Source organism: Thunnus maccoyii, chromosome 3 (genome assembly GCF_910596095.1).
Source record: "Thunnus maccoyii chromosome 3, fThuMac1.1, whole genome shotgun sequence".
Classification (NCBI taxonomy): Eukaryota; Metazoa; Chordata; class Actinopteri; order Scombriformes; family Scombridae; genus Thunnus; species Thunnus maccoyii.
Genome location: NC_056535.1, coordinates 28,572,953 through 28,598,268, shown reverse-complemented (window position 1 = coordinate 28,598,268; position 25,316 = coordinate 28,572,953). Strand labels below are relative to the sequence as shown.

Genomic DNA, 25,316 nt, shown 5'->3' with positions numbered 1-25,316 from the left:
TGTATTTTTGTGAAATGAAGTTTATAAAGTTCTCAGTTTACATCAATATTAAACAGCATTGTCATCACATGTCAGGTGTGTCAACTTTATCTCATTACTAATGTCACTCTTCAGTTTAAAGCTAAAGTTTTTCAGTTGGTTCAGTCCACATCAGGGTTTAAATATTTATTGACAATAATCTCTATGTAAGAACTCATTTGGATGGCTTTTAAATTTATCTCTTAATATATTAATATTAATATAATATTAATATAATATTTAGTGATACATAAACCTCTATTTAATAAACCTTACAACCTATTTAATAAAAAGTTTGTACATTTTAACAGTTGGTGTGACCTGCGTCGGGTTCTGATGTTGTGTTTTTCTTGCAGGAATCTGCTGCTTCCTCGTGGTATGCCTTCTGAGCGTCCGTGGGCTCGATTCCGCATCCGGATCTACAAGGCCGAGGGTCTGCCCACCATGGACGCAGGGCTAATGGCCAAAATGTCAAAGGTCACTGACCGAACAGTCTTCATTGACCCTTACGTACAGGTGACCTTCGCTGGACAACAGGTACACAGACACTGTATTTACATGTGTCATTATTGTGTTATTACCACAGTTGACAGCACAGGGCTTTCCCATCACAGATACTACCTCTACCTGTCACCAAATCTGAAATTTTCCAATCCTACTGTGTGTCTGTGTTTGTGTGTGTGTGTGTGTGTGTGTGTGTGTGTGCAGGGTGAGACGTCGGTCGCCAGTGCCACTAGCTGTCCAGTTTGGAACGAAGAGATCTCCTTCATTGAGCAGTTTCCTCCTCTGGCCCAGCGAATCAGAGTCCAGATCCTTGATGATGCCAAGATGGGAGACATCGCCCTGGCAACGCACTTCTTGGACCTGCAGCAAATTTCTGATCCCACCCGGAATGGTACGACCTGCAGTTTACACACGCTACATGATACAATACAGTATTTTTTTTCTTACTTTTATGGTACTGAATGTTGATGAATGACCAGAAAATCAAATCAGAACCAGATCGGTATCTGAAAAAGGCTTATATCAGAGGCAGGTCTTTATGTCTAATGCCCCAGTTTGATCATATTTTAGTAAGAATGTTTAATGATCTGCTCCCGTTTAAAGTCCAGATGAAACGACATTTCAAGAGGGATCGAACAGGATAGACAGGCAGGACATGACATTGGGAGGAATTTGATTTGAACACATCATAATGACTTTTAGCTGATTGATTGGTGGATGTCATGATATCATTGGTTCCAATGGGTTGGTTCAAGCCTATATAAGCACACGTCATATTTAGATTTACAGGAAGAAAACATGATTGGATTTTGATAGAATACAGAATACAAAGAAATTGATTTTTTTGTATTTTTTTGCATATATTGTTAAATAGGTCCACAATATGTCTGGGGATATGATCTAAAAGGGTTAAAAAGGCATTTTTCATTTCATCTCGACTTCAATTTGCTGTAGATGCTGTTTGCTGTTAATGCAAAAATTGTTATGACTAATGAATTCCAGTCACTTCTACTTTGCTGTTTAAAAAGAACATAAGTGTTAAGATATCCTCAATGAAATGCAACATTTGCTGCACAAATATTTCACATTAAAAGCCTTTTAGTGGCTCAAAAGGAAAAAAAGATCCCTCCCTTTTCTTGTAGGCTTTTAATATGAAACATCTGCATGAAATGTTGAGTGTAATTGACAGCCATCGAAAAAATGGCAAAGTAGAAGCAGCTGGATTCAGTGAGTGAGAGCTATGTTAGTGATATTTGAGAGTGATGAGTATGATCCTGGTATGATGCGTGTACATTGTGTTTAATTCCTACTGAGCCTTTAATAGAAACCAGCCTTTATTTGTTTATTCCAGACTCTTCCATTATTTGAATACCAACTTTTATGTGGGAATTTACAGTAACAGCGAAATATCTGTCTTTCTGCAGGGTTTAACCCCACTTTTGGTCCATCTTGGGTTAATCTGTATGGTTCTCCTCAGAACTCCACCCTTGGAGACGTCCACCAGGTAAACCAGACACAACCAAACCAAACCTGAGAGCTAAAGTAGTAGTTAAAGTCCCCCTCAGCTCAAAAATATGTTTATCTTCTTGTTTCGACAGTTGGATGTTTGAGCCTCACTGTGCAGAATGATGTTTGTGCAGAGTTTGACACTAGAAGGCCACACATTCAAAGTTTCTCTGTGATCACTCAAAACCAGATTTTAAGGGGGTGGTCTTACGAATACGATGTGGAAACATGAAGCCTCCAGTGTACATACACTGAGAACAGACTTTACAGTGAAGTAGGAGACATCTCATGTCCAGCACTTCAACTTTCGAAGTGAACAATATTTGCATATTCATAGTTCCCTAAATTTTTAATGAGGGAGAAAAAGTAGATTCATTTTATGTATTTTAACAAGATAACTGAACTGTTTTTGTGGAAAAAAACATATTAGGCACACATTATTATTCAAACTGGAGTCTTTTATATACAGTATCAGTCAAAAGTTTGGACACACCTTCCCATTAATTTAAATGAGAAAGTGTGTCCAAAGTTTAGGCTGGTACTGTGCATCTTAAACCATGTCTTGAGGGGATCTTTAAACATTTTGGGAAATACATTTGTTTGCTTTCTTGCTGAGAGTTACAACATGAAGTCTTGTTGTCACCGTTGCCAGGCAACCAATGGAGACTCCAGGATGTTAATGCACCTGAACAAGAAATAGTCCTGCACATAACGTCCCATAAAACCAAATTTTTAAACTTTGGTTTTTGTATGGATAGAGATATAACGTGCCAATTAGTGAGCTTTTTTGGATTTTTATTGGACAGACATGAGAGTAGTATTGATCCTCTCATCTAACTCTTGGCAAGAAAGCAAATAAAAGCATTTTCCAAATTGTCAAACAATCCCTTTAATGTCCAGACCTCTTGTGGAAACATCACCAGCAATAACTGGATAAGCCATATGTCATATCTAATGTCATTTGTACTTCTTTGGCAGGTTCCACTCATAGCACTGACTGTATCTCTAGCCTTTAGTTCCCTTTTCAATCATATACCTATGTTTAAATATCTGCAGCTCTCTGTTGTTTTAGGCTGTGCATAATTAGAACAGACTAAACTAAGTAATCCAGACTGACCTACCTCTCTCTTTTGCAGGCTTTGAACCAGGGTCTGGGTGAAGGGATCTTCTACCGCGGTCGGATACTTCTCGCTCTCTGTGTGGAGGTTTACTCTTCTCCCTCTGCCGTCAGCGCGGACACAGGCTCTGTTGCCCTGGGAAAGGTACTTTTCCTCCTACTTCCAGAGCAACACATGAGTTTTATCTGCATCTATTTCCTGTTGCACATTTAATTGGAGACAGGAAAAATAAATACGATCTTGTTTGCCCTTAATGATACTCACCTGATCTCTGCATCACCTGGTCAAATCTGACCTCACTGACTCTTATGTGACTCTCATTCTTGTGTCTTTGTCCCAAAGATGAAAGGAGCGCTGGGGAAGCTGGGACTGAGGAAGAAGAGGGGCAGCAAGAAGAAAGAGAAGAAGGAAGGTCAGCAGAAATGAGAAACTAAACATTAAGGGGGAGGGCACACCAGTTTAATGTTTCACAAGAGTTCAAAGACATCCAAGAAATCCTGCTTCCAACAGACTCCAAAGCTGTCTGATTTACATGTGTCTCATTTATTGACTCAAGATAAGACAGCAAACAAGGGGATTTCCCAATGGCTGTTGTCTAAAGGAGTTGTAGAAAATTAAGTGCAGAATAAAGGAATCCCGTGTGCAGAAACAGTCAATGCCAGTGTTGTTCATAGAATTACACTTTAGACTACCTTTCTTGGGACTTCTTGCTTAGAGAACTTTGCTTGTATTTGTAGTTTATTCATTGATTTGTTTACTTGTTGTTGCCGTAGTGACTCCAGCTGCCACTGGACTGACCGACGACTCAGGGGAGGCAGGAGTTGAGGTACCAGAGGCGGTTACTGTGGAAACCGAGGAGATCCACCCACTCCCTGAGGTCAGTGTCGTCACCACCAACACCATTTTTAACAAACTGTGTTGTGTCTGCAATATCTAATCTTTCAAAGTAACATATATAACGTTTATTTTTTAACATTTCTATTTAAACTGAGTATTTGCTATTGAAGATTTATCCTGTTTGGGGTTCTTCCTGTCTTGTCTTCCTTCTTTCTTTTTACTGTATTGTTCACTTCCTTTTGTACTTTTTTTTTGCTGATTTGTTGACTTTACTCATTTTTTTTCCAATTCTGCATCTCTTCTCTTCTTTCCCTTCAATATGTTTGTATTCAAAGAGAAGAACTGATGTTAAAAGATCTCAGAACCAACCAGAAGTTGACTAAGTTCTATCAGTGGAGAGCAGAGGAATATTAAATGTTTGTTTTAAATGCTTTTCAACATGTAGGTTTGTCAGGTAATCACAGAAATTGTAATGTAAATGTATGTAATGTAAATGTATAATTGAGTATCATCTGCATAGCAGTGATAAGAAATACCTTTAAAACTACTTATTATCCACCCAAGTCAGAGAAATATTTAATATAAGGCAAAATAAGACCCAGGACAGAACACTGGGGAGCCCCACAAGACACAAGAGTTGCAGATGAGGAGGTGTTTCAGGTAGCAAAGAGAGAGTGAGATTGATTTCCTGCAACTCTGGTCTTGACAGTTTTTCAATCTTCTTTTTTTGTCCTCAGGGTTTTGTGGGAGAGAAACAGGAGTTTCTGCTGTTTGCATCTCTGTTTGAAGTTACCATGATGGATCCATCTGTAGGAACCAAACCGATAAGCTTTGAACTCTCCATAGGTAAAAAGTTTACTCTGTGTCCTGGATATGAGAGCTGTTGGCTGACAGACACATCTGTGCTGAGGCTGCAGTAGTAGTAGTATTAGTATTAAGCTAGCTGTACTGTTGTAGTGCCTACTGTAGCTAATATAGCATTTGTGTTGTGGCATTGTATTACATATCTTATATTTGTTTCTTTTTTAAGCGCAGCTAGACACCCCCTAAAAATCCTTTTTTTACCGACAACTTGCTGGGGTGGGGACTAGGATTAATTTTGAGTAAAAATCAGTCCTACCTGCTTTGGCTTGGGCCAGCACCTGATGCTTTACGCCTCTGCTGAGCCAGGCCATTTTCGCTACCTCTGGTTTTAATGTATAATTTTATTTCAAACATTTAACTCCAGAGATCCATCAGCTGTTCTGTTTCCTGCAGGGAATTATGGGAAGGCGGTAGAGGTTCGGAGATCCAAAAAGAGTCAGAGCCGGGAGGATCTGAGGAGTAGCAAGGAGGAGCTGAGGAGGAGTAGGGAGGATCTTACCGAGGAGGAGCAAGGTCTGCTGGAGTCGGAGGAGGAGCTGGACAGAGAGGAGGTGCAGAGTCCCGAACCTGAGAAAAGATCTGTTTCTGCCGCCATGAGACCCCAGCCCACTGAGTATGACAGGTAAATACTACATACACAGGTAACCGCTGCACTGACGCAGGTGACTACTACATACAGAGGTAACTACTGTACTGAAACAGGTAACTACTACACAGTCCATCCATCCATTTTCTGCAGCTTCTCCCAGTGCAGGTTGCAGTGGTAGCAGGACAAAAATAGTAGCCTAGACATCCTTCTCCCTAGCCACATCTTCCCACTACTCCTGGGTGATCTCAAAACATTCCCAGGCCAGATGAGTGTGTAAACTGCCAAATGAGTGTGTTATGGGTCTACCTCGGGGGCACCTTGCCATGCCAAACTTTTCAACTAACTTTGTGGCATCTACAAGGGAGATGATAAGATTGCATCTGAGTTCTTAAAACCTGCCTCCTCCACATAAGGCCTCTTTGGAAGTTTTAGGAGTTCCTCAAAGTTTTCCTTCTCCAGCCCAACAATATCCCTAGTCAAGGTCAGTAGTCGCCCTGCCTCTCCTTCCTGAGTTGTTGGACTGTTTGCTAGAACGTCTTTGGGGCAATGGAAAGTCCTCCTGTATAGCCTCCAAACTCAAGCTTTTGCTTCTGCAACTACCAATGTTGATGTTGCGTCTTAGCAGCAGCCTCCACAATGGAGGCTTTGAACATGACCCTCTCAGTTTCCATGTCCTCAACCTCTCATGAAGTACAGGAAAAAGTCCTATGGATGTGGGAGTTGATGACCTCATGGACAGCGGCCTCAAACAAAGGGTGAGGGGAGGGAAGCTCCCAGGCCAGGCTCCAGGAGGATCCTGAAAATCCTGATTCATAAAGGTTCTTGAATCAGTCTTGGTCTGGCCTCTCACAAGACACCAATTTGCCTTTAGAGACTCAACCAGGAGGTATTGTCCCTGACAGCATAGCTCCCAGGGTGACAAGAACAAGCACACTCCTCCATCATGATAAGATTGCGATTCCTAGAGGTGCAATTACTGCACAAACACTGCCTACTTCTTGTTTGTCTGCTTGACTGTCTCTCTGTGTCTCATTACCTGTCTGTCTGTCTCTCAGGTCATTCCAGTGTATTCCTCTCCAGGCCCCTGCAGTGAAAACCAAGCCTTGTTTGTTTATCTGGAGTCAGTTTGAAGATCACAGCTTTCGTCTCTATCAGGCTAACTGGCTCACCAAGATGGCTGACAGGCTGGTGAGAGTCAAGTGATCTTTAACTTCCATTTATTAACATATAGAGAAGAATGACATGTTGTGTATTGTCATGACATCATGTCCGGTCTAACTCCACCGGTAATTTCATTGGTGAAAAAAAATGTACCAGCGCAGCATTGCAACTTTATTTCGTCTCTTCTGTCTAAAAATGTCTACACTGCTTGGTCCTCTCTGTCCTGCTGTTATTTTAAACATGATTGAGCTATCTGTAACCCCTCAACTCTCCCATGGACTCTGTGCATCTGTCAGGCCATGTTGTTTAACCCGCGATTGTCTAGGGCTTATGGGAAATGCTGTCAAAGGCTGTGAAATAACAGAAATATTAAATCAATGACGATATTAGAACATTTGGAGTGAACATCGCAACAAACTGTTGAGAAAGGCTCTGTTCCAATGCAGGATAGTTATTTATGTTACTACAAATGTCAGTGGGCTTTTAAAAGGAACAGAAGCTGCAAGATCCAGTTCTACTTCGGCTCACTATGCCTATAAACTGTAAAAACATGTTTTGTCCTCTCCTCTGCTCTCTAATTCTCTTTTAGGAAATCGGTCTTGATGAGGTGGAACGTCTCCTGAGGAGGCCAAGGAGTAACGTGAAGGCGCGTCTGGTGGAGTTACTCCTGGAGCTGGTGGCCTCCTGCAAGTCAGTGTCATTCTCCAGAAAATTTGATCGAAACAGTTTTGATTTGATTTGTCCCCATGCCTGTCTCTCTGTTTTTCCTTCTAATTTTCTTTCCCTGTTCCCCTGTCTGTCCTCCCATCTGTCTCTCTGCAGACAGTTCAGTCTTTTCTCAGACAGAAGGTCTCAGTCTCGTCCCAACAACCTGGACGCCCGCAGGAGAGAGTTCATCAAGAAGAATTTGGTGAGTCTGTTCTGACTTGTCTGTCCTTTTAAATGTCTGTCTGTCTACCTGTCACTATCTGCTACCTGCCTGTCTGTCTGACTGAGAATCTGTCTGTCTCCAGGTCCTGGTGGCCAGACAGGCAGTGAGGGCCAGGCGGAGGATCACCAGGCGGACGGCCAAACAGCGACTGATTGATATCAGGAAACTCCTGAAGAAACTCCGCCTACTGGGTAAAGAGGTCAGAAGTCATAGACAGGTCACCACAAACACCTCAAATGTTGCAGTATGTATGTCTGAGGTCTGACACCCTCTCCCACACACCTCCTCTCTCCAGCCCCAGAATACCATCCCGGATACGTTTCTATGGTTACTGAGTGGAAGCAAGCGATTGGCTTATGTGAGGATCCCCGCCTACTCCATCCTGTTCTCAATGGTGGAGGACCAGAGGGGGCGGGACTGTGGCCGAGTCACAACCCTCTATATGAAGGTAACCTTGCTGTTTCTAAAATCACTGGTAATGCTCACCGTTCCGTCTCTACAATTATAAATGGCACTCGCTGTTTGCCACTCTGTCTCTAAGATCATTGATGACATTTGTAGTTTGCCATCCCATCTCTAAAATCATAAAGTCATCACCAGTATTACACTCACTGTTCTGTCTCTAAAATGGCCAATGACATTAGCCTTTTCGCCATTCCCCTCTGTGTCTAAAATCATCGATGACGCTCACTGTTCACTCATTGTTTGCCATTCTGTCTCTACAATTGTTGATGTCTGATGACTGTCTGTCCTTCCAGTCTCCAGGATGTGCAGCAAGTGAGATCTTTGCGAAGCTGGAGGTCTACTTGTGGCTCGGTCTGGCCAAGTACAGTAAAGAGGCCATCACTTCCCTTCCAGAGGAGTTCATACCCGTCTATGAGGAGGAGGAAGGGCAGAGGAGGCCAGTCGCTGTGGGGATGAGGAAGCTTCCTGTCAGTCTGTCCTGCCAGGGTGAGTCAGCTGACCTCATCCAGCAGGGGGCGTGGGCTTCTCCACAGGATGATTGCTCAGGACTTCATGTCCTTTTTTAGAATAAATGGAGAAAAGTTTGTGCTTCGAAATAACAGCCCAGTGATTCATTTTATTTTGACTTGTCAAACATGAAGCTTTAGCTGAACTCAGCAACGAACCTGTCCTGGTCAGATGAAGGTAGACGTCTCTCTCTGTCTCTGCAGACAGCAGGTACTTCCAGCTACGATGTCACCTGTACCAGGGGCGTGGCTTGATAGCTGCTGATGACGACGGCCTATCAGATCCCTTCGCCAAGGTCTTGTTCTCTACACAGTGCCAAGTCACCAGGGTAGGTACAACTGTCCCACATGGTTGAAAGGTTATAACTGTCCATTCAGTGAATCAGCATATTGATTTCAAATTCTGACAATCAATAGTACAAATCACTTTTTCAAAATAAGACAATTGTGATTGCTGCTGAGATATGAGGTAATGAGTGTTACAGCTGGGGTGAAGGACTTTTGTCTCCTCCTTCTGGCAGTCAGTGTAATTACAAAAACACTGTCGACACTTGCTTACATCACAGACTCCACCTTAGCCTACTCTTTTGCTACTGTTGTGGCTGTAAAAGGATAAATTGTTTTCAGCGTCAGCATCAGAATTTGATCCAGTCGGTCAGATAACATTTGGAAAGTTTAGAGGAGCCACACGGAGAAATTATTTTGTCACCACCGACACCAGATTTAAAAACTTAAAAAGATTTATCCGACGGTGATAGGCTTAATCAGCATTATGTGAACTCGTTTGGCAAAGGCTTGAATGTAATAGACGTTCATTTATATGTGAAAGTTCTGCACTGCAGGTTTAAGGATGACATTAAACACAAAAGATAATAGTTCTTCTAGATCTCACTGTACATTTACTTTTGACAAATAGTCTGAAGTCTTCAGTGTTTAGTATGATATCACAACAGCAGAATGTGTCTCTTTTACAGTAAAATTTAGCTTGTTTTTTATCTTGTGGATGAAGAAACAACCACTCAATCAGAAAGAAGGACTAACTATGACCGTAGCATAAATTTAAGCTTATTTAAATCAGTACTTCATACACATCATCAGCTTTATTTTCTCCTCCGGAGCCACAAACGACATAAATGTTTTCACAGGCTGAGTAGTACTAACAATGACCAGTAAACTGAACTTTATGTGTAAAAATGGTGGAGTGCTCCTTTAACACATGCATTCTTACACATATTCTGTGTGTGTGTGTCTATGTGTGTGTGTGTTCAGGTGTTGTCTGACACTCTCTCTCCGGCCTGGTGTGAGTCTTTGTTGTTCGACAGAGTTCTGCTGGAGGGAACAAGGGAGGATCTCCAACAAGATCCGCCCCTCATCATCATCAACTTCTATGACTACGACGCCATGGTAACACTGATGCTCTTCTTCTTATCCTCCACATTCTGAAGCTGTATCTGCACATTCAGGAAGTGATATCATAACAGCCCATGTGTGTGATTATGTGTGTGCAGGGCAGCCCGAAGCCTCTGGGTCGGGCATTTGCCGAGCCGGAGTTGAAAACCGTGGAGCAGTTATACCAGAAGCCCCGCCTCCGTTTCTATGACATCAGCATGGGGAGCATGCCTGCTGGCGAGCTTTTGGCTGCCTTTGAACTTATCGAGCTAGACTACTCTGGGTTTGGAGAGGTGACACCAGTCAATCAATCAGTCAATCAATCTGTGTCTCTCTGTTTGTACCTCTATTGAAAAATCAGTAATTAAGCACAATTCCGAATTAAAGGATAAATCTGGTTCATTACATTACTTCTTTTAGTAGTTTTATCCCTCATATATATCAGTAATAATAACATTGTACTCACAATGCAAGTCAGCAGTTTAGATATGGGGACATGTGACATCACTAAAAGGAAATCTGACAGGTCAAGATCAAATCAAGATCAGGGGTATCCTACCAGGAGAGGATCGAGCCTGGTAACAGCTCAGTCATAGGCCCTGTCTCCCTTTCCTTTTATACTTACATAGCTTCTCTTACCATGTTGATGACCTTCTCTTTCCCCCATTTGAAACTCTGGTGGAGGTACGCATTGTAAGAAGGGACACAGAGACGTAGAGCTTGTTGTCATCTGGGAAACAAATACCTTGTTAACTGATGATAGAGCCTAATGGCAGCATGTACAGACAGACAAGTATAGGACCAAGGACTGAACCTTGAAGCACACCACACAAAATATTTTCTCTTTCCGAACAGAACTTCCCAAGTGAGACAAAGTGGTCCCAACTCATTAGGTCAGACCTAAACCAGAGTGGGACCTAAACTAAAGAGATCATGATCAATTGTATTGAATGCAGCTCTGAGGTCGAAGAGTACCAGAATATAGATATTTTTGGTATCCAAATTTACTCTCTCATTCACCACTTTGAGGAGAGCTGTGCTATGTTCAACACAGAAGATGAACCAATTTCAGTATATTTCTCAAAATCATCAAGTTTGAAATTGGCGTGAATTTATTCTTGTTCGTGGCATCTACATAGATTACCTTTCTTCAGAGGAAACTGGATCAAATAAGTTTTGAAAGGTCACTGGAAAACAGCCAGTTTGTAGGGAGGTTTGTAGGTTGTTGCTGATACCTCTTCCTCTGCCCTCTACCTCTGGAGCTAGTCCAAAATCTTGCTGCCATTGGGCAACATTTTTATAGTGATGTCACCATTTTCCCGAATCTCAGCTATTAACTTGGTTGAGTACAATGTTATTATTATTGATATAAATAATGGACAAAAATAAGATTAAGGTTGTAACAACCCAGACTTGATCTAAACAATCACTCCCTCCCTACAGCCCGGTCTCCCCAACAGTGTGGAACCTCAGGAGCTGACCTACCTGGAGGAGGAGAGATATTACATCATCCCAGAAGGAGTCCGACCTGTTCTGAGGACCTTCAGGATTGAGGTGACATACACACTCACTCAAACAAGCTGTCTGTTGGCGTATTGCAGATATTTTTTAAGGACACCAGGTTGTTGGATCTGTAAAGTATAATGTGTGTTTCTCTGTGTGTGTTCAGGTGCTGTTCTGGGGTCTGCGGGACCTGAAGCGGGTGCAGCTGTTTGAGGTGGAGCGCCCCCTGGTGAGGGTGGAGTGTGCAGGACGACAACTGGATTCTGAAGAGATCGAGAACTACCAGACTAACCCTAACTTCAAAGAGCTTGTCCGCTACCTTGATGTGGTCAGTTGCTGTCATTAGTAATGGTTACTAACATGTCTAGCTCAAAAAATGCAGCTTTTTTTCCTTCTTTAACCATCGCATACATACAGAATAGATGTAGATACACCGCTAACATTTCCCTGTTTCCTTTTCGCTCAGGAGCTGCCAGAACAAGCCTACCTCCACCCTCCTCTGACGTTGTTTGTGGTGGAGCGTCGGGCATTCGGTCGGGTCGCTCTGGTTGGGTCCCATGTGGTCCAGAGCCTCATGGACTATGCCCCTCCTGAGCTGGGGGAGGAGCCAGAGGAGGAAGAGGAAGAGCCTAAACCAAAAGGTAACAACTACAAAATAAGTAATGGAGGTAATATTCACAGTAGTAGTGTCTAATTTATAGTTGGAGTTACTTGTTTAGAGTACGTTTTTGTAACATTCAAACAGGTACTATAGATATGTATAATGTATAATACACCATATGTAATATATTACAATTGACCATTTGTTCCACTCCCGAGTTACTACTATTAATTCGTGAATTAATAATTCATGCTCTCGATTTAACTATTTTGCCATTCAGCCAGAAGTTTGAAGAAAGCGATGAAGATGTGCCTCCTATAATGTCAGTTACTGATCCAGGCCGGATTCAGGGCAGCCAGGAAGCACTCCATAATCATGGATGCATTAAGAGAATATAATACATGATGGTTTTGGATACAGTAATGGTTATGTTTTATGTTAAAATGGTTATTTTCTAGGGCTGAATTGATCCAAAATTGATCTAAATCCAAAGATGAATTGATTAAAATCTCTCAATCAACCTCCAACTTCACCCTGCCGTTAGCAGCACAGCAACAGTTTGAAGCTATGAGCTTTAAGTTTCTCTGTGTGTCTCTCCAGCGAAGCAGAGTCAGATGAACATCAACCCTCTGACGTCAGTGAAGAATATCAAACTCACCAGCCTGTCAATCGCACAAACAAAGATTCCTATCAACCCCATCAAGCTGGTTAATGTGCGTATGTTCATCTCCTACTCTTTCTCCTCTGGATTAACTTCTCAGACAAACTCAAATTCCTGATTGACATGAATAAACTCGCCCCCTCAGGATCCTTTGAAGAAGCTGATGACAACGGGGGAAGAGCTGGAGGAGGAGGCGCCAGAGAAGGAGGAGCTGGACTGGTGGTCCAAATACTACGCTTCACTGGAAGAGATGGACAGACAGGTGAAACACTGATGTACCTGTCTGTCTGTCTGTCTGTCAACCAGTCTGTCTGAATAAATGTGTTAGTCGAAATAAAAACTGAACAAAGAAAATGCATCAATATATGTCAAGGATAAATTAAAGAGTTGATTGAAGGGTCACGTCACAGATTTTATGCATGAAGATCAGTATACTGTCTTGTGTGTCACTGGAGGAGAACTGGAGTACATGAAACAAGACAAAACACAACAGAACATCTGAAACAAAATCAAGAAAATGTCATTTCATGCAGTGAATGAACACACAGACTGAATATTACAATATGGATTCTTTACCATGAACATGTGTGAAGTTACATACTGTATTTCAGGTTTAAACAAGAGAATAACTCCAGTAATAAATCAATAAGTTTTTTAGTCAACATGTGTGATGTGTTGACTGTCTGCAGGCTGCTGAGGAGGAGGAGAAGATGGAGGAACAAGCAGAGACAGGTACAGTTTAACTCCTACTGTGTTATTTCAGCCATAAAAATGTGCATGTTGTCATATTTGTCTATTTAATACAAATATGAAATTATTTAAACAGTAAATAGAAACACATACATATATTTCTACTAGATGCTGCTGTGCAAACTATGATTCTATTGAAGTGAAAACCCCCAATTTCTCTCCACACATTTAAGATAAACATACCACAAAATGAAATATTGATACAAAAAAATAAAGTTGTGTTATAGTGTTGATAAAGTTTTCTTTTTTATTCAGATGGGGGGAATCTGACCATGGCGAACATCGAAGAGGAGGAGGAGGAAATCGTGGTGGTGGAGATTGAGCCCCCCAAACGCAAGAAGATCGCCACACTAAAGGTATGAGGTCATCGTGCTTGACAGTTTACACCTCAGTCTGTCAGTCCAGGCTGAAGCAGCAGAAGAGCACTGAATTATATATGTTGTGTGTCTCTGGTAGTTATGAACGGAAAGAGAATTCTCACCATCTCTGCTGGTTTGGTCTCGGATACTAGGAACCGTAAAGACCCATTAAGACTTTTAACTTCCATAATTTTACTGAGAGTCTGAATCATGATGCTGACAGACAAGTAGAACAGATGTGGTGTAACGTTTTTACACCACATTTGTTTAAAGATTGTTTTTAATTTCTGCCTCTGTGTGTGTTTGTGTGTGTTCAGCTGTATGGAGGTGATTTGGAGTCAGAGTTCAGTCAGTTTCAGGACTGGCTGCAGATCTTCCCGCTGCACAAAGGCAGAGCGAGCGGGGAGGATGACGAGGAGGATGACGAAGAGAGACTGATGGGCAAATACAAGGTACTGTGGGTGGAGAGCTGTCAATCTGTCCGTCTGTCTGTTACTGTGCTGAGAAGTGTTCATTATTCTATCCTCTCTGTCTCTGTCTCAGGGCTCCTTCCTGGTTTATCCGATTGATTCAGGAGATGATGAAGAAGACATCAAGTGTCAGATCACCAATGGGATCCCCAAAAACTCACCCCTCAAAGTCTTGGTGCGAGTCTACATCGTCAAGGTACCTGACTCACTGTCCATCCACACCCTGTCTTTGTGTCTTACTCACTTGAGCTGTCTTAACATCTTACAGTGACTTTACACTTTTGTTGCATTCAAGGAAGCTCAGACATCTGAGACATGAGAGTTGGCTGCTAAACAGCAACCATCTTAATGCAAGAAACAACCAAATTCATATTCTCCCTTTCGCAATTTCCCTGCTTACAGCTGCATTATGTTGGGTTTAAATTTGTTTGTATTCTATAATTTGTCTCTACTTTGAGTTCTACTGTCTGTTCTAGTGTCTTTGTTTGTGTCCTGCAGGCCACCACTCTGGCTCCCACGGACCCAAATGGCAAAGCCGACCCATACCTGGTGGTCCGAGTCGGACAGCAGACTCTGGACACCAAAGAGCGATACATCCCCAAACAACTCAACCCCACGTTTGGAGAGTCAGTACCTGTCTGTCTACCTGTTCCTGTCCAACAGTCTCTGTCTGTCTCTCTGTATGTCTCTCTGACAGTTGATATATTAGACACTTTTGTCTTTCAGGGTGTTTGAACTCACAGTGTCTTTCCCGCTGGAGACAGAGCTGGTTGTCAAGGTGATGGACCATGATCTTGTGGGGTCTGATGATGTCATTGGTGAGACACGGGTTGACCTGGAGAACCGGTTCTATAGCCGTCACAGAGCCTGCTGCGGTCTGCCGATTTACTACGACACGTTAGTACCACAATTACATCACATTAGACCCACAACTATGATATGTTAGTACCAGAACTATGACATGTCAGTATCAGAACTATGACATGTTAGTACCAGAACTACAACATGTTAGTACCAGAACTATGACATGTTAGTACCAAAAATATGACATGTTAGTGCCAGAACTACAACATGTTAATGCCAGAACTATGACATGTTAGTACGAGAACTACAACATGTTAGTACCAGAACTATGACATATCAGTACCAGAACTATGACATGTTAGTGCCAGAACTATGACATGTAAGTACCAGAACTATAACATCTTAGTACGAGAACTACAACATGTTAGTACCAGAACTACGACATGTCAGTACCAGAACTATGACATATCAGTACCAGAACTATGACATGTAAGTGCCAGAACTATGACATGTTAGTGCCAGAACTATGACATGTTAGTACCAGAACCACTACATGTTAGTACGAGAACTATGACATGTTAGTTCTAGAACTATGACATATCAGTACCAGAACTATGACATATTAGTGCCAGAACTATGACATGTTAGTGCCAGAACTATGACATATTAGTACCAGAACTACTACATGTTAGCACCAAAACTATGACATCTTAGTTCCAGAACTATGACATATTAGTACCAGAACTATAACATGTTAGTACCAAAACTATGACATGTCAGTAACAAAACTATAACATCTTAGTACGAGAACTACAACATGTTAGTACCAGAACTATGACATATTAGTACCAGAACTATGACATATCAGTACCAGAACTATGACATGTTAGTATCAGAACTATGACATGTTAGTACCAGAACTATGACATATTAGTACCAAAACTATGACATGTCAGTACCAAAACTATGACATGTTAGTTCCAGAACTATAACATGTTAGTACCAAAACTATGACATATCAGTACCAGAACTATGACATGTTAGTACCAGAACTATGACATGTTAGTATCAGAACTATGACATGTTAGTACCAGAACTATGACATATTAGTACCAAAACTATGACATGTCAGTACCAAAACTATAACATCTTAGTACGAGAACTACAACATGTTAGTACCAGAACTATGACATATTAGTACCAGAACTATGACATGTCAGTACCAAAACTAAAACACATTAGCATCAGAAATTGGACATGATAGTAGAAGTACTACGACATGTTAGAACCAATGTTAGGACACTTGAGTACCAAATTGAAAAACGTTAGTACCACTACTATGATGTGTTAGTGTCACTATCAGACACACTAGTACCACTACAACACATTGGTACTAGGGTTACCATATAAGTACCAGAACTAGGCCTACCATATGTACTATGTAATATGTACTATGCTTATCTGTCTGTGTTGCTGTCTCTTTCTTTCCAGTGACGGCTACAATATGTGGCGTGATGTGAAGAAGCCGTCGGCCATCCTGGCTGAGCTCTGCAAGAAGAACGGCATCTCATCTCCAGAGTACAGAACATCTGAGGTCAAAGTTCTCAACAAGATCTTTAAGATCCCACCAGACGCAGTACCTGAAGGTATGACAGACAAAGAGACAGACAGTTAGAGACAGGTAGATCTAGCCAGACCTTAGTCATTAAAGGGATGTATCATGCTCTTTGTGATTTTCTGTTATATTGACATTGTTATAACGTTGAAATTCTATGTTAAACATGGTCAAAGTTCAAAAGATGAACGTATGCAAAATGCTCCCTGCATGTCAAAAGCTGAGGCTTCAGTCTGCTCTGAACGCTCCGTTTGCAGTATTATCTCTACATCCTCCTCGTGTGATCAGATTATTTGCGCATGTCCACAAATGCCTGTCCATTTTGTAGCCTTTGTTGTTAAGGTTGCTCTATGGGTTGTTTGTATCTACTTGCACATTTTGGATCAGATTTGGGCTCAAACACATATGGATGTATTTGAGAAGTTTCCATTTCAAGTAAAGGACGAGAAAAAGAAGTGAATTACTACTAGCTCATGCTGAGGGGCAGCTTCTAGAAGCTGACCAATTGAATAGAATGGGCTCATTGGGTAGTGGGCCTGTATAAGATAAATAAGGAGTTTTTTGAACTGTAGTTCATGCAGAAATATTCCAGTAGAGCTCCAGAATGAAAATATAGACCTGAAAATGTGTACGATACGTCCCCTTTAAGTAAGAGATTGTATCTTATGAGGAGTCCTGATGTATAAAAATAATGTACAAGTTGGAAGTGAACAATCCATAATCGTCCCTCTGTGGCCACATACAGACAATATCATGTGCCAGTACTAGTATTGCTACTACCACTTATTCTAATAATATGCCACAACCACTACTTGACTCTATTGCTGCTACTACTGACACAATACTGCTTCGCAGCTGTATCAGCTCCTACAAGACTAGCAGCAGTAACAGTATTAACAGCTGTAACAGCAGTGTTGTTGTTGTTGTTGTTGTTGTTGTTGTCAGAGCTGATGAAGAAGAACCAGCGTTCTCCAGAAGAGGAGGAACAGATAGAGGAGCATGCAGCCCTGAGTGTGCTGCGGCGTTGGGGGGAGATGAACGAGTTCCTCCCTGGAGCCATTGATCTTGTCCCAGAGCATGTGGAGATTCGGTCCCTGCTGAACCAGGACAAACTTGGACTGCCACAGGTAACCACGACACAAACAACAACTACAGTAAACACAGTCACAACATCAGTAACGACAACATACTGCTACTGGTATTACTGAATGTCATCAACAGTGTGTGTGTGCATGTTGCAGGGTCATCTTCATATGTGGGTGGACATGTTTCCCACTGATATCCCGGCTCCGCCCCCTGTTGACATCAAGCCCCGCCTGCCAGTACAGTAGGTCAACACACAGTCGAGTACAGCAGAACAGAATAGAATAAAGAAGCTGTGTCCAATATCACTCCTTCATTCAGCAAGTTGAGATTTCACAGTTATTGATCATTGTAATTTTTCATCATCACGTTCAGATCTATAAAATGTGATGCATTATATTGTGAGATTGTTACAGAAAATAGTGCACGTGCCATTGACATAGTATAGTGTAATTTTCAATAAAATGGGGGGTAAATAAAGTGCACTATACAGTAAACTGGGCGTGATGTCAGACACAGCAAGAGTTTTTTTTCTTGACAATATGTAACCTTTGCTGTTGTTTCCATGGCGATAGGTATGAGCTGCGTGTGATCATCTGGAACACGGATGATGTGTTTCTGGACGATGTCAACCCTTTCACTGGCACCCCGTCGTCTGACATCTACGTTAAAGGGTCAGATTCATACACAGACAGACGTATCATCTCTTTACAGGCTTCTTTGTGTTCTTCTATACTTTATTCACAAGATACAAGATAAATGAACAATATTAATGTGAGTTCTACTTCCACAGGACTCTAAAAACTATGAAAATAAAACAATCTGAGGAGAGAACATCACTCTTTAGTTGAAGGGGTCACAGGTGACTGTTGGCTAAGCCCCTCCCCTGAATAGCGATTGTCCAATCATAGCTTAGCAACCATAATTAGGCACAGCAGGCCTGTCAGTATTTTGGTTTCCTTGGAGCTCTAGTGAGAGAGAAACTCTGTACGCAAAGAGTTAGGAGTCTTTTTTTGTCTTTCCAAAACTAAAAACACAAGACCTAAAGTATAAGGAAAGGATAAACAGTGTGTTCATCTGCTCTAATGTAGTCAGTTGCCAGTCCTGGATGATACTACATCAGAGTTTGGGCTACAGTTAGCATCTCTTTCCTGCTCTTTATTTGATTTGGGAAACACTCCAGCAACCCCAGCCAACTTTACCTGAGGTAGTGTTATGTTTGCCAAACACTGTTGGTTAGTCCTCATCCTCAAACCCTTTTCTCCCTATAATGTTAAAGATGAAAACATACTGTTTTAGGATGGAACAAGTATGTAAGCTAAGCAATAAACAGGGTTATGTCAGGATGAAATAACAGTCTGATCTTACATTTTTCTTATCATACTTATAACTCTACACTTTAATACAAGAACAGTGCTGATCCTAAATTTCCATGTCTTCTACACTGATCATCAACTGGTGGGGACGCTGACTTTTTACCTGGAACCTGTTAGCTTTAGCTTAACATGATATTAAGTACATATTTGGGATCCTTTTACAAGGTTCTTGTTTCAAAATGGTTCAGCTGAAAACAGTCAGAAAAGACATTGTTTTCAACCAACTCAGTTAGCCACATAAAATCTGCCAATGACAGCTGACTTTTCAGCAAAATCAACAGCTGACTAGAAGTGAGAAGCTGCTTTTGTCTGAAATGAAGGATCCATTGTTACAAAATAATACAAAAGTGGTAATTAATCTGCCAGCATTATCATTTTTAAACTGCATAAGTGCCGTGTTAGAACGAAAAGCTTGACAGGTGTAGAAACAGTAACTATGGGGTTCAGGTCTTAGTGATTGGTCACTTAAGTATTTTATGTTCTCTGTGCAGATGGATTAAAGGACTGGAAGGAGACAAACAGGAAACTGACGTCCACTTCAACTCTCTGACTGGAGAAGGAAACTTCAACTGGAGATTTGTGTTCCGCTTTGACTACCTTCCTACTGAGGTACACACATACACACATTTTGGAAACACCTGGACCTGCTGATGGCACAACTAATGATTAGTTTCCTCCTTGATTAACCTGTCCATTATTTTTATGATTAACTGATTAATTGTTAAGTCTGTCAATGTCCATCATAGTCGTCAGTTGTCTTTTTTTGTTCAACCAACAGTCCAAAACCCAAAGATATTCAGTTTACAATCAGTTAATCGATGAGTTGTTTAGTCAATAACATGTCAGTAAATGGTGAAACATGATGATCACTGTTTCCCAAAGCCCAAGGTGCAACCTTAAATGTCCTTAACAGTCCAAAACCCAAAGATATTTAGTTTACTATCATATAAGACTAAAGAAACCAGAAAATATTCACATTTAAGAAACTGGAATCAGAGAGTGACATTTTTCTCACATTCTCTTAAAAAATGGCTCCAAAGGATTAATTGATTATCAAAATAGTTGGCGATTAATCTAATACTTTACAACTAATCGTTGCAGCTCTAGGGAAAAGAAGCAAATCCTCACACTGGAGAAATTGAAAACCAGAGAATGGTTGGAGTGTTTGATTGACTAATGATTAATCACTTAACAAAGTTCTCAAAATACAAAAACTGAATACATGTTTTGTTCAACTAATGAATGAATTGACCAATTTCATCAGGACTTTTCCATTGTGCACAACAAATATCAATACTTAATCAAATTTCCAGTAAATGTTCTGGTCCCCTGAGGATGATCCAGTGATCTTTCATCTAGCACCACCTTGAGGAAAAACTTAACATTTTTTGAATTGTATCAGCCTGGTTGTGAGTTAGAAGAAATAAATCTCCTCCTCTTCCTCCTGTAGAAAGAGGTAGTGTATAAGAAGAAGGAGTCCATCTTCTCTCTGGAGGAGTCAGAGTTTCGACAACCGTGCGTTCTGACGCTGCAGGTTTGGGACTACGACCGCATCGCTGCCAACGACTTCCTGGGTGAGACACAGATAGACAGGACTATATAGGACTGTAAATTCTTAAATATTTTCAGATATTTACCTTTAGTGTAACAGACTTATATGAAAGACTATAATTTGTCATATTTTAGAAAGAAGCCTCCCTGTTTTCTGATCATTTTTATATCTGTCATGTGATACTCACCTCTCTGCTCGAAACACCTCTTTTCTAAGAGAAATAATACTTTCATTCACTAATAATTCTAGTTGATTCAACTTTGCTGTTTTTTCAATCGTTGTTAAGCTACTGTCAATGAACCTCAACACTTCCTGCAGATGTTTCTCATTAAAAGCAGCTCAGAGAGCATAATACCTTCTCTTCTTGGTGGAGTTTTAATGTGAAACATCTGCAGTGTTGCATTTTATTGACAGTAGCTTAACAGCGATAAAAAACAGCAAAGTAGAAGCAACTGGAAATAATTAATGAGTGACATTATTTGGATATTAGTTTATTTGAGAATGTTTGTTGTTATAATCCACAAACCTCACTGTCAATAATTTTAATTGAACTACTTTCTATATTTTACTGAAGAAAACATTTAAATATTATTTTTGAAAGAGATGTTAGCCTTGAATGTTTTTATTGTAATTTTTCAACGCTGAGAGCAGCACAAACTAAGACTTGTTCCTCTTCTTCCAGGCTCCATCGAGCTTCGTCTCAATGACATGGTGCGACCGGCAAAGTCGTCCGGTAAGGCTACAATTCAGATGGCGATGGATCGGGCCGGCCCTCGAATCTCCATCTTTCGCTCCAAGAAGATGAAGGGCTGGTGGCCGCTGACCCGCCTGAAGACCGCCGAGGACTTTGAGAAGGAGGAGAAGGAGAAGGAGGAGGCTAAGAAGAAAGGCAAGAAGAAGAAGAAGAAGACCAAAGACAGGAGGGCGAAGATGAGGCCGGAGGACATCCAGTTCACTGACAGCGGTGGCAACACTTACCTGCTAATGGTACAAGAAAAGAGCAATATAATCTGCCTTCCACAGGCAAAACGCAGTAAATGCTGCACATATTTAGTCAGAATTGAATTATCTGAAACTGAAACTGAACGTGTGTGTGTGTGTGTGTGTGTGTGTGTGTGTGAAGGGGAAAGTGGAGGTGGAGCTTCAGCTGGTGACATTAGAGCAGGCGGAGGCCAACCCTGTGGGACGGGCCCGGAAGGAGCCGGAGCCTCTGGACAAACCAAAGTACGACACACTCACACACTCACACACACACACACACACACTCACACACTCACACACACACACACACACACACACACACATACACTGTTAGACTCAGTCCAGGTGTTTTGATGCCATAGATCATGACATATAACAGCCATACTGGCATTAGAGGAATAGTCTACAAATTGATAAGCAGTTGTTTGTTGATAGTAAACCTGAATGTATAACAGTTAAATGTGCAAACCTACAAGGGTCAGTTTTGGGCCTAAACTTTTAATTTTATATATTCACAATATTCGAGAGGCATTAAAAATGTTGCAGTTTGTTTTTCTGCAGATTGCATTTTTGGAGATGATTTAAAGATACTTTTAGTGGTTTAATGTAAATACATTATCATTAAATTTGAGCAGAACCAAATTTATAGTCTTTGAGAATCGAACAAAATATAAAGAAGTCACAACATCAATTTTGGGGTGTAATTATAGACCATAAGCTTTTCTGGAAAACTCCACAGAGCTCATATAACAACAAAAGTGTCCAAGAGTATCATAATTTGGAACAAGTGTATTTTAGATCATAAAACACTTCATGTGTGTTTTTCACTTATTTTATACGGTGGCCCTAAAAACTGGACACAACTTCAGACCCCCATCATCACAGGAGGTAGCAAAAACAAAAGCAGGCCAAATTACCAAAAAGGTTAAATATCATACGAAAATGGTGGATCCTGAACAAGCCCCTAATTTGTCACAACCCGGCACAAGGCTGGAAAAAGGACCAGACCACACATGGGTTGTGACTAAAAATAGGTTTATTTTACATAACTAGAAGAGAAATTACACTAAAGGTCAACTAATCACAACAAAACCAAGCAGGGTACAAGCCAGGGGAGAGAGGGCAAGTGGCCGACTGCCACCAGTTTATGTAGAGCAGTCAGTCAGTCCAGGTGAGCTGAATCTCCCTGATGACCCACATCCGCCCACCAGGCTCCTGCAGGGAGAGGACATGGAGTCTGTCCAGAGAGTGTTGTCACAAAGTAAAGAATGGATAATGAATGAAACTGGTGTAAACTGTCTTGTTTCGTCCTTCCAGTCGTCCCACCACCAGCTTCAACTGGTTCGTCAACCCCTTGAAGACCTTCATCTACCTCATCTGGAAGAAGTACAAGAAGTACATCATCGCTCTGGTCATCCTCGCCATCCTCACGCTCTTCCTCGCCCTCATCATTTACACGCTACCGCAGCAAATCTCCTCCCTCATCGTCAAAGGATGAAGAAACCTGCGGGTGCGGGGTGTCGTCATCACCTCCTGCTGGATGTCTCAGACTGTCTCAGGTTTCTGATCCTGAACTTGAGCTTACGACTAGCTGAGGTCATATTTACTCCAACACGAGCTGGCTGATGAGAGGAATAATCAGGGATCATCCACAGAGGAAAATATTGGACGCCTATCACTGCATATTTATGTCACATATTAATATAGTGCAATATAAAAAACGTTTCCTAAACATAAACATTGTATACAAGTCTAATTTTGTTGATTGAATATAGTTGTAGTGGCAAATTTTTATTTTTAAGTAAATAAGTAAGTAAAATAAATAAGTAAATGTATATTTTTGTTTAATTTTGCACTGACTCCGAACTGAAGTTGATATTCTATTTGTACTATAATATATATTCTCTTTGTATTATTTGTACCAGTTTCATTCTTTCTTTTTTTTTTCAACTTAATGATCAATCTGAATGTTAGCTGCTGTTTCTGAGAAAATAAATGAATAAATGTTAATATGAATAAGAGACAGTGATTCTGACAGTCAGTTTGGAGGCAGTAAACAGACTGTAAAAAACATTTAGTGAAATTATTGTTTTAACTTAATTGGATCATTTTCCATCACTAATCACTGTCCAGTTATACTTACTTGTACCTGCATTAACTGATTTTTCAGCCACCTTTGGGCAGCAGAAACAAGTTTTGAACACAATATGATATATCATCACCTTTTAAGTTGATTTGTTGGACGTATTAGCAAACAGTTGCTTATTTACACATCCAGCAGTTATGGAGCAATATTATCATTTGGAGTCGTGTTTCTGTCCACCTGGTGAATTTAAGTCCAATAGTTACTCTCTTTTAGCTCTGTTTTTGGTCTCCACCAACTCCTGAGGGAAATATCTGGCTCTTTAGCTGCTAAATGCTCCACTATGTTCACCAGCTAGTTGCTAACTGTGTCTGTTTGCCCTTTGGTGCTGAGCAGGTAGTGTACAGAGGGTTTTTAGAGCTTTTTCTTTGAAAACAGCTGCCTGCTACGGCTGAAAACGACACTATGAGAGTGCTGAGAGTGAACCAAAACAGTAAAGTTGCAGCCGGACAGCTAAACAATGAGTTGAAAGTTGCTATAAAGCTCCGTAAAGCCGAGGGGAGCTGCAGAGTTGCTGATAATTCTCTGTAGGTTCATCACTGCAAGCGATGCCTCTGACATTACACATTGTAATTTGATACATTATTAATATAAGAAATATCAATTATAGGTGCTTTAATGTATCAATATCTTATTCATTTGTAACATTTGGGATGAAATTATCTTTTGTGACTTGTTTTGATAATAATTACAACCGAATAATCCAGACTTTAAAAAAGTAATACATAAATAACTTAACTCACCTAAATGTGTGAAAATTATATTTTCACATGTGAAATATCCAAAAACAACACGTGTCTGTCTGTCAATTCATCACGTGACAAATTCACACCAGCATACTTTGTAAGATAATAAAAAGCTACAAAAATAGTAGTAAAAATAAAATTCAATCCATACATATCATAAAAAACATACAACACATTGAACATGTCTACATTAACACTAATAACACTAAAGCTTGACTATATAAAAGCTCATGATGTTTGATTTTAAATTTGAAAAGGGAACACAAAGATGTTTTCTTAAGATTTCATTCGTTGCCTTCCAAGATGTTTACATTGAAGATGTTCATCTAAAGTGCTGCTACATCAGTTCCCTCTAGAGGCTTCAGTGTTCATTACAGCCACAATATGAACAAACAGCATCCTGATGATTTACTAAAAATGTAAAGTTTGTCCTGAGTGTGGAGCTGGAGGAAAGATAATGGCCTTAATATCTGGGGGGACGATCATCTGGAGAGCAGGAATGTCATCAGAAAATATCATGATTACAGTCAAGTCGATGATGAAATATATCATTGTGGCTAGACTGTAAATGAGGCAGAAAATATAAAACACCACACAGGAAGTGGAGCTCACGCTGTCCTGATTCACAGAAAACATTATTTTTTGTGTTCATAATGAGATAATTAAATTAACTTGTGAATAAACACAGTTTGACTCATAAATGTGAGATGAGTGAAATAAAAATCAGCCGTCAGACTTCGTCCACGTCCTCAGTCTGAAAGAGGAAATGCAAATGTTTTGTTTA

At 40.7% G+C, this 25,316-nt stretch overlaps 1 protein-coding gene and 1 long non-coding RNA gene across 2 annotated transcripts; one reads left to right on the top strand and one right to left on the bottom strand.

Moving 5' to 3' along the window:
- Positions 1–595: 595 nt before the first annotated feature.
- fer1l4 (fer-1 like family member 4) lies at positions 596–23,623 on the top strand. The gene is made up of 36 exons (XM_042407621.1): positions 596–913; positions 1,947–2,026; positions 3,165–3,290; positions 3,489–3,558; positions 3,920–4,023; positions 4,721–4,829; positions 5,241–5,469; positions 6,492–6,624; positions 7,187–7,287; positions 7,420–7,507; positions 7,611–7,727; positions 7,824–7,976; positions 8,287–8,479; positions 8,704–8,828; positions 9,769–9,903; positions 10,008–10,181; positions 11,332–11,442; positions 11,558–11,719; positions 11,858–12,032; positions 12,593–12,705; positions 12,799–12,915; positions 13,343–13,385; positions 13,659–13,759; positions 14,080–14,214; positions 14,306–14,428; positions 14,731–14,858; positions 14,959–15,129; positions 16,528–16,682; positions 17,597–17,778; positions 17,893–17,978; positions 18,310–18,408; positions 19,602–19,719; positions 20,561–20,684; positions 21,345–21,649; positions 21,786–21,886; positions 22,961–23,623. The coding sequence occupies exons 1-36, from the start codon at positions 847–849 to the stop codon at positions 23,139–23,141; spliced, it is 4,734 nt and encodes a 1,577-aa protein (XP_042263555.1). The 5' UTR covers positions 596–846; the 3' UTR covers positions 23,142–23,623.
- On the bottom strand, positions 848–3,488 carry LOC121894780. Its single transcript, XR_006095605.1, has 3 exons — positions 3,411–3,488; positions 3,150–3,305; positions 848–920 (listed from the first exon to the last, which is right to left on the bottom strand). It is a non-coding gene; the product is annotated as an uncharacterized LOC121894780 (long non-coding RNA).
- Positions 23,624–25,316: the final 1,693 nt, after the last annotated feature.